This window comes from Hordeum vulgare, chromosome 6H (assembly GCF_904849725.1).
Source record: "Hordeum vulgare subsp. vulgare chromosome 6H, MorexV3_pseudomolecules_assembly, whole genome shotgun sequence".
NCBI lineage: Eukaryota > Viridiplantae > Streptophyta > Magnoliopsida > Poales > Poaceae > Hordeum > Hordeum vulgare.
In genome coordinates, this window is record NC_058523.1 from 552,739,211 (window position 1) to 552,749,533 (window position 10,323).

The following is a 10,323-nucleotide window of genomic DNA, read 5'->3' on the forward strand; positions in this document are numbered from 1 at the left end:
TTGCTGCTGTTTTCTGCGTGTCAAGTATTTATTCCTATGACCATGAGATCATATAACTTACTGACACCGGAGGAATGCTTTGTGTGTATCAAACATCGCAACATAACTGGGTGACTATAAAGATACTCTACAGGTATCTCCGAAGGTGTTAGTTGAGTTAGTATGGATCAAGACTGGGATTTGTCACTCCGTGTGACGGAGAGGTATCTCGGGGCCCACTCGGTAATGCAACATCACACACAAGCCTTGCAAGCAATGTAACTTAGTGTAAGTTGCGGGATCTTGTATTACGGAACGAGTAAAGAGACTTGCCGGTAAACGAGATTGAAATAGGTATGCGGATACTGACGATCGAATCTCGGGCAAGTAACATACCGAAGGACAAAGGGAATGACATACGGGATTACACGAATCCTTGGCACTGAGGTTCAAACGATAACATCTTCGTAGAATATGTAGGATCCAATATGGGCATCCAGGTCCCGCTATTGGATATTGACCGAGGAGTCTCTCGGGTCATGTCTACATAGTTCTCGAACCCGCAGGGTCTGCACACTTAAGGTTCGACGTTGTTTTATGCGTATTTGAGTTATATGGTTGGTTACCGAATGTTGTTCGGAGTCCCGGATGAGATCACGGACGTCACGAGGGTTTCCGGAATGGTCCGGAAACGAAGATTAATATATAGGATGACCTCATTTGATTACCGGAAGGTTTTCGGAGTTACCGGGAATGTACCGGGAATGACGAATGGGTTCTGGGAGTTCACCGGGGGGGGGGGGGGGGCAACCCACCCCGGGGAAGCCCATAGGCATTGGGGGAGCCACACCAGCCCTTAGTGGGCTGGTGGGACAGCCCACAAGTGCCCAATGCGCCAAGAGAAGAAAAATCAAGAGGAAAGAAAAAGAAAAAAAAGGGAAGGAGGTGGGAAGGAAGGGGGACTCCTCCCACCAAACCAAGTCCAACTCGGTTTGGGGGGGGGGGAGTCCTCCCCCCCTTGGCTCGGCCGACTCCTTGGGGGTCCTTGGACCCCAAGGCAAGGCCCCCCCTCCCTCCTCCTATATATATGGAGCAATTAGGGCTGATTTGAGACGACTTTCTCACGGCTGCCCGACCACATACCTCCACGGTTTTTCCTCTAGATCGCGTTTCTGCGGAGCTCGGGCGAAACCCTGCTGAGACAAGGTCATCACCAACCTCCGGAGCGCCGTCACGCTGCCGGAGAACTCTTCTACCTCTCCGTCTCTCTTGCTGGATCAAGAAGGCCGAGATCATCGTCGAGCTGTACGTGTGCTGAACGCGGAGGTGCCGTCCGTTCGGTACTAGATCGTGGGACTGATCGCGGGATTGTTCGCGGGGCGGATCGAGGGACGTGAGGACGTTCCACTACATCAACCGCGTTCTCTAACGCTTCTGCTGTACGGTCTACAAGGGTACGTAGATCACTCATCCCCTCTCGTAGATGGACATCACCATGATAGGTCTTCGTGCGCGTAGGAAAATTTTTGTTTCCCATGCGACGTTCCCCAACAACTACTACTGGGTGGTAGGATGTATTTTTCCTATATATATAGGAAAAATATATCCTACCCGTTATCTAGGGCACGTAGGCGACTGGACACCTTGTTTGGATCCTTCCCGTTAGTGTATTTTCTACATATAAATAATCACTAGTGCCTTGTAAATAATTACTTTCTATTTTTTGCTTGCATGCACTATTACTCATGGCCATTGATTGCACATGGGCTTCCTAAACGAATGCATAGTATTGACCACCTCATAAATGACTTCTTTCCTTAATAAATAATTATATTGCAGTATCATTAAAAATAATCTAAACACTCGTACTTAGATACGTGTATATCCAGTAATTTATTCTAGACTTTAGATACCCATAAACGCAAAGATGATGATTTTGTTGGATGTCACAGGCTGAAATGTTGTATGAAACAATCCGCGAATATCCAAGATACGTGAATCTTCCTTTTCCTATCGCAAAGGTACGTATATAAGTAGCAGCGCCCTTAGGTTAAGAGAACCTGAGGATGGGGCGGCCTAAATCGTTTCAAATTGTTTTTGAAATGTTTTGTTTGCTGCTGAATGTTCTAGATTTTTTGGATAATTTAGATCAAGGTCAAATATCTAGTAGACCTTGATCTTGATCCCACTTTTTAAAGAGATTTCACTATGGACTAAAGTGTGTCTATATACATCGGTATATAGTCTGTATTGAAATATATAAAAAGAATTATATTTAGGAACGGAGGAAGTAGATATCATCTTCACCACTAGTCCCGGCCATAGGTGGCAAAATTCATTGTTTTGACCTTTTTGCCAAAGTTAAGCCGGATCTGATCCAGTTTAGGAACTCTTTTCGAATCTGATCCTTTTGCTACCGCCAGATCCTTTGGCGGTAGGGTATGATGACAACCTACCGTCAAGATTCCTGACAGTAGGCAAATGGCCTATCGCCGTAGGGGCTGTCGGTAGCATGTATAACCCTACCATCAAGGGGTATGATGGTAGGAACGTACGCGTACTGTGTCCGCAACTTAGTTTTTTTTTTTTTACGGTAGACGTGCAACCCTACTGCCAGGAACCTTGATGGTAGGTTGTTATATTCTATCATCACGTGATCCAGCGTTAGCAAAAGGGTCATCGGAAAAAAGTTTCCAAACGGGGTTAGATCCGGCTTAACTTAAAAAAAAAGTCAAAACAGTGAATTTTGCCGCCACAAATGGACTCACAGCAAACGGATCTGGGACGTGTTCTCCTTCAGCAACTCTGCACCACGTCCTACTATATCTGGCTTCTGAAGGCCTGCCCAATATATCAGAAAATCACATGCTGTGAAAACAATTTCAAAAGGTGTGTTAAATCACTTACGCTCAAAGGTAGCATGGTTCCGAGCCAACAGTATATATAAAGCTTCTCATATACCCAGGTAAAAGGGCACAAGTCCAACAAAAATTTCAATTTGGTGCCCGTGCTCATGTGTTGAGACGTTTTCCAACTTGCTTACAAAAGGAATAGCATGGACTACCAGGCTGAATCCTTTTTTCATGTTATTTCTAGTAAGAATATCATTCTGAAAAAGTTACCACGAGAAAATCTGAATTTTCAAAGGAATTTTAGCACTCCATATCCATTTATAATTGGCTCCTACAAATCTTTCTCCAGCCAGCTATACATGGACTTTGGGGTATAAGCATGTTTTTTGTCAAATTTCACTAGACCACACATCAAGGGATTCGTTTCTGTGTATAAGTATCACTTCTTTTTTCAACTCTTCCCATTAATTCACTAGTTCAGGGAACAATCTCCTTCTAAAGAAGACACATGATTTAAGGTTTCAAACTTGTCTACAGTTAAGTCTTGCTCGAGACAAATATCAAATAACACAGATCTTTATTCAAGGGTTGCTTACCATCAATACTATCTTTCCATAGTCTTGCTTTTTTTCTCTCCAAAAGGAGTATGACCCCCGGCCTCTGCATCAGGGCATGCGGCCATTTTATTAATTATTCATCAAAACCTTATAAAGTAATACATCAATAAGTCCAAAGCCACCATCTCGACAATATTTATTACTATTAATATCAACTTTGATGAAGGGGTGTAGATTGTCCGAGTCACATATATCCAGACCTCACATCAAAGTCCAACATCTAAAGCCGGAGGGCCCAACCAAACCGCATTGTCGGGTCTGAGACACACACCGGCTGGACGCACTGTCAGTGGTCACCGCACGTGCATGCTACAGAGGTCGCCGCCACCATCATCTGTCGATCCATCTTTAGAGCAGGTACTGATGCATCGACCTCGCAAGGCCCAACTGTTGTTGACGCCACCACGGGGCAGATAGCGCCATCATCCTACGCTCGTCCATCAACACATGTCCACCACCGAGATCCCGTTGCTCCATGCCGTCGATACGTGCCGCTGTCGACGTGTCAGATGCCACATCGTTCCTCCTTCGCGAACACCACCTGTTGTCATTGGTCCCATCCCCTCCACATGCAGTTCCTCTAACCGAACACCTGAATGCCCCAAGGGTCGCCTCCAAAAAGGAACAACGACCGTCGATACTCATTTAACAACTCATGAAAGTCATACAAGGAGCAACGACAAACCGAAACATAACTGATATTATCAGTAATACATCTCGAATATTATCAGTAGCTAAATATCATATAATATCACTAACAATAATCCAGTTGACGTCTCATGGTGCAGGCGGTGGCAACCCAAAGATAAGGAACCATCACCAGATCATAGCTCGGGTGATGTCCCTAGAGAACCTGCCAGGTATTGGAGAACCTGGCATCCAACGCAGCCATGTAGCAACAGACGTGCTCGTCCTCCTCCCTGACACGATGACGTACCACCTCTGTGAGGGCTGGCTCCCTCGGCACCTATAATGGCCCACGCGACCGTCACCAAAGAAGCTCCGGGTCAACGATGAGACCTGGATTCCGCACCAAGGTGCCCCCCGGAAGGTAGCACCCCAGTGCCAGCCCGGCGGAGCCCAGTCCCAGACATGACACCTATCTAGCAGGCTCTCGACGACCACTCGACGACGAGGATGCGTTCCGGGCATTGTCGAAGCCGAGACAAATTCCTCTGAGAAAATTTTATTATTGTTTAATGTTTCAACCAAATATGACATGGCAACATCATACGACAAATTAACCAAATATGACATAGGCTATCTCAAGAGAACATGTCAACATCATATGACAAACTAACCAAGTTCATATGACAAACCTAATTATCTCATGTTCAGGGGATCAACACTCAGGTAGGTAACCCAAACCCAAACCCAAACACAAACACAAGATTTTCTTCTTGATTCATGGATGCATAAGCATGATCCTCTAGTCAACAACAAAGTGCAATGTACTACTTTCCCACCTTTTTTATATCAACTGTAAATAATGATTGTGCATGTTTGCAAGTTTGAGGTAGTATTAACTAGAGGGGAGCGAGAGCATAGTAGTACCGTGCGGGGGCAGGGTCGGAGGTGGCCGGGGGCGATGTCGGAGGTGGCCGGGGGCGACGTCGGAGGTGGCCGGTGGCGACGTCGGAGGTGGTCGGAGGCGGCGGCGCTAACCCTAGGAGAATGAGAATCGCCAAGAGGGGGTGGAAATAAGTTGTCAATAGAAATTAGTTGTCAAATATTTTTAAATAAATGACATAAACTACTTAATAAATATGGTTGAGGAACTTAAATAAACGACATATGATGGACACTCCCTCACTGATTTTTCGACCGTCGATGATGGTCGCTACTCCTACTTCCCCTAGTGCATAACAAATATCTAGCACAAGGAGAAGAAGGAGAAACGACCCCCACAACAACAGTCGGCATTCTTCTTCTCTCATATATGGTGGACACTCCCTCACCGATTTTTCGACCGTCGATGATGGTCTCTACTCCTACTTCCCCTAGTGCATAACAAATATCTAGCACAAGGAGAAGGAGGAGAAGCGACCCCCACGACAACAGTCGGCATTCTTATTCTCTCATATATGATGGACAGTCCCTCACCGATTTTTCGGCCGTCGATGATGGTCGCTACTCCTACTTCCCCTAGTGCATAACAAATATCTAGCACAAGGAGAAGCAGGAGAAGCGACCCCACGACAACAGTCGGCATTCTTCTTCTCTCATATATGGTGGACACTCCCTCACCGATTTTTCGACCGTCGATGATGGTCTCTACTCCTACTTCCCCTAGTGCATAACAAATATCTAGCACAAGGAGAAGGAGGAGAAGCGACCCCACGACAACAGTCGGCATTCTTCTTCTCTCATATATGGTGGACAGTCCCTCACCGATTTTTCGGCCGTCGATGATGGTCGCTACTCCTACTTCCCCTAGTGCATAACAAATATCTAGCACAAGGAGAAGGAGGAGAAGCGACCCCACGACAACAGTCAGCATTCTTCTTCTCTCATATATGGTGGACACTCCCTCACCGATTAAACTATTTCTATTAAACACTCACTAAATAAACTATTTCTATTAAACAATTACTAAAAACAGTAAAAAAACCACATTATACTTATATTGAAATATAATGTAGCACAAGAAAATAAACCACTTGTGGCTAAAAAGTGAAGCAACTAGAATGCCAAAAAAATTCCGATGGTAAAAGTCAGTACAATCTCCAAGAAAAAACACTGATTCCAGGTTGCAGATTTGCAGCAACTTTACTTGTATTGTAGACAACTCATGCTAAAAATTAAGCAACTAGAATGGAAAAGATCAGTAGAATCACACACATATGTTCATCCGACTTGTGCTATCTTTTCAGGTAACTTTGTGCAAAAAGTATGAACGCCTTGCATCAATCGACTTAATCAGTAGACAATAATTACTAATGTTTCATTGCTAGATATATGTATTAATTCACCCATCCACCCATCCACCCAACCCATGTCAGGGATACTTGAGCAACACAAGAACCTGATAAACTTGAGGAACTAGTACCTACTTGAGCAACACACGAATGAATACACAAGAAAAATCTACACATGAAAAATCTCTAGATATGTACAAGACATGAAATGTGTGTCACATTTCTATGTGGTGAGCTTTTGCATGATTTGCTCTGTGTCGCTACTACATCCTGCGACAGTCGTGCTCCTTCAGCTCTTCTAAATTTTGCATAAAATATTGATGAACTCGAACGACGGGGGGTGGGAGGAGGGAGGAGGGAGGAGGAGCACCGGAAGCGGCGGTGGCAGGCGACGGGAACAGCGGCGGCGGCGGCGGCGAACGACGGGCGACGGGAACGGCGGCGGCGGCGGAGGACGGGCGACGGGAACGGCGGCGGCAGCGGAGGACGGGGGTGCGGGGGGAGAGTGAATTGGAGTGGGAGAGGGGAGTAGGAGGGGCAGCCGGTTGGATAAGGTGAAGAAGATATACTTAGCAGTAGCGCTCGTTTAAGGCAAGCGCTACTGCTATTCAACTTATTAGTAGCGCTTTACACAAGCGCGTGCTGCTACTAACACACTACCGTCGGTGACTCTCGTTGGGCCTCCTTTAGCAGTAGCGCTGGGTATATATCCAGATACCCAGCGCTACTACTAAGGTGTTAGTAGTAGCGTTTAACACCATCAGCGCTACTGCTAATTAGCAGCAGCGTTTTTTTTTTCAACGCTACTATTGAGGTCCTGTCTATAAGTATTTCCCTACTATTGTCACTAGACCTGTGTTTTTACCCAGCCGCCTCACCTTCTAGGTACCTTTAACCTAGGCCTTGCTGGACCTACATTGCTCCAGCCAGCTGCCTCTTAGGCTGCTCACAATGGGGAGTAACATTGAGTAGTAACATACATGACACATAAGCATGTTACTACTCTATGTTACTACCTTCATAGTGGGTGGTAACTTAGGGGTGGTAACTTAGAGGGTTCATTTATTGCTTTTGTGGGATCTATAGTAGCATTTCAACTTTGTGATCTATACGTGCCATGTATCAATAAAAATTGTGTTTTCAGGTATCCATGGATAAATAAAAAAAACACAAATTTAGATCATAATAAATAATAAAGTAAAATATAATATTATTAAAATATATAAAACATATTTAGCAGTACATTGATCAAGACTTGAATATAATCTATTCTTGCCCAAACTTTCTCCATATATGCTCAATCAGATCATTTTTAAGAGCCTTATGCATCGGACGATCGCGGACTCTAGCATCTCTTGCTTCTGCTTCACCATCGGAACCATCGGCAGGTTCAGTGCTGGCCATCTTGCGGAACAGGGGAAAATATAGTGGTGAAGGAGTAAGAAAAAGAGAAGGCGTAGGCTTGTATATATAGCACAGTATTGTGCAACGGTTCATGTGTAGATAGAAACTGAAACGATTGAGCCTCACCAATGATTAAAAAGGTAACTGGCAATAGTAGCTGATCAGTCCAAAAGCTAACAGCAAAACACCACGTTCACATCAATTCTAGAGTAGCTGATCGGTCCATCAGGTACACAATTAAAAATCCACCAGGTACACACAATAACAATCCATGGTTTACAAAATAAACTGACCCGACACCAAAAGTGATGAACGATCCATCAGGTTCACACAACAAACTGACCGAGCTAACTTCTAATATGCTTCGTAGTGCACCACTTCTTTCCCTTCAATCACCTTGCCAAACAGTAGATAAATAAATAATCAGTAGATGTAATTATTATTTTCTCAAGTAGATGAAATAGAGCAGCGATTCAAGTTCATAGTAAAAATACCTGCATCTCCTTCAAGAAAATAACATGGCCTCCATATTACTCAAAGCCTTTGCACGCCGGGCCTTTTCACCATCATCCATCTTAGATGTGTCCGCTAAAAGCATTTTGGAATAAACATCCAACATTTTTGTCTTGTTGTTGATCTTTGCAGTTTCAAGTTGTTGATTTGATAAAAGAACCTGGCTATTTATCACCTTTTGACGGTCCTCCATCGATTGATTGTTAACCTCGATGAATTTGTCCAATCTTTCTCCAAGCTCTTGCGAGAGCCCTCCTGACTTGCCTTTACCAGCACGTTCAAGCTTAGCCTTATCACGGCCAACTTTTGGGCGCTCCTCAGCCTCCAAGTTGATCATATTTGATGTGGTATTGCTATCTGTCATGTTACCTTTTTTTGCAGTCATGTGTTTGTAAGAGGTTAGCCATTTGCTATCATCCTTAAGTTTTTCCCACATAGTTAAATGTTGGAAAGGCTGATGATAGTTGCGTTCGTACTTCTCCAAGGCCATTTTTTGTAGGTCATGACTGTTGTGACCACTATGATACACTCCCATAACAGCAATCCACTCCCCATGGAAAGCACCGAGCTTTTTCTTGGTCCTTTGCCATTCCATCTTCAACTGATTGCGATCTCTCTTCCGGTTACTTGGTGTGGCACCATTGTAGAGAGCAGCAATGTCATCCCAGAACTGCTCACCCTTCTTTCCGTTCCCATCGATGGGATTCAGTGAACACTCTAGCCAAGCACCAGCCTACATTGTTCACATTTAATTTAGTTGAGCCCAACAAGCATCAAGAAATTACATGCACATAATATGGATTTGAGCAACGAATATGCTTACCAGTCTGTCATGTTCCTCGGGTGTATAGGGCAGACGATATGCGGTCCTTTCTCCCAATTCTTCTTCATCTACATTGATGGTCTTCCTTTTCTTTTTGGAAGATGTCGAATCCACTTTTGCAGGACCAGACCGAGATGCGACTTTAGGGTGCGGTGCCGGTGGTGGTGTTGAAAAGGAATCGTGTGGAGAAGCCCCAACAAAGTGCAAATTCTCCAAATTGCCGTGTCCTTGTTCTGGATAGTGGACCGGCGGAGGTCGAAAATTATAAGGATGCATTGGAGGGAATTGCCCAAAATTTAGCAAGCTTTCAGGTGCAGCGGTGTACATTGGCCTCCTGTTACAAATATCAGAGTTCATGAGCATATTATAACAACAATGCAATTTTGTACAACAACATACAAAGGCTTAAAACAAGATATACTTTAGGCTACTGGTAAGAGTTAGGCTTAACAAAGAACACATCTGTTTTTGATGACTCTACTTTACAACATCAGACATAACCTGTATAACAATCATAGAAAATTCAGAGCAGTGGGCTGTTTGTTCTCTTGTTGATCATAGTGTCAAGTGCATAATTTATTCCTCAATTGATCAAAGTCTACAACTTGTAAACGTTACCACAGATTTAAATGGTGCCCAGTTATGTACATTACCAGAGATTTAACTGTTGTTAGTCATGCATTAGCATAGTACAGCCGATGTACACTTCCTACTGAACTTTGGCCTCGTTCTGAACCTGATGACTTCCGGCTAGCTAGCTTGTAATCAGGAAAAGTAGCTGGCAAGTTTCTTAACCGGTCAAGGGATATATCAATAGGTTGCTACAGGCTTGAGCGCATAATAGGAATCACCTACACAGGCTAAATCAATTCAGGATAGAGTTTGTTACAGACTTGAACGGAGATAGAAATTACCTATACACTGAATCAATTCAGGATAGAAACGGCTACAGACTTGAATCCAAAATTGCCCAAGATTGAATCAAAAGCAGAGATTTACCATGTAGGGTTGGGAGAGGAGGTCTCCATGAGGGGTGGGTACAGGTGCGGCGGCGGCGTCGAGGTATTGGCGGAGGAGCACGTCGGGGCGCCCGGGTAGAAGAGTTGTTGTGCCGAGCCGCTCGCGTACGAGCTTGCCGGGCCGGGGAAGTGCTGCGGCGGCGAGGTCGCCGGTGACCGGACTGGCGCCGCCTCCTTACGGGCACCGGATTTGGCCAT

General features: G+C 44.7%; 1 protein-coding gene across 1 annotated transcript; it reads right to left on the bottom strand.

The window, feature by feature from the left end:
- Positions 1–7,902: 7,902 nt before the first annotated feature.
- Positions 7,903–10,323, bottom strand: LOC123405862. The gene is made up of 4 exons (XM_045099391.1): positions 10,106–10,323; positions 9,107–9,440; positions 8,265–9,016; positions 7,903–8,166 (listed from the first exon to the last, which is right to left on the bottom strand). Exons 1-3 carry the CDS (start codon positions 10,321–10,323, stop codon positions 8,276–8,278), a joined length of 1,293 nt encoding a protein of 430 aa, XP_044955326.1. The 3' UTR covers positions 7,903–8,166; positions 8,265–8,275.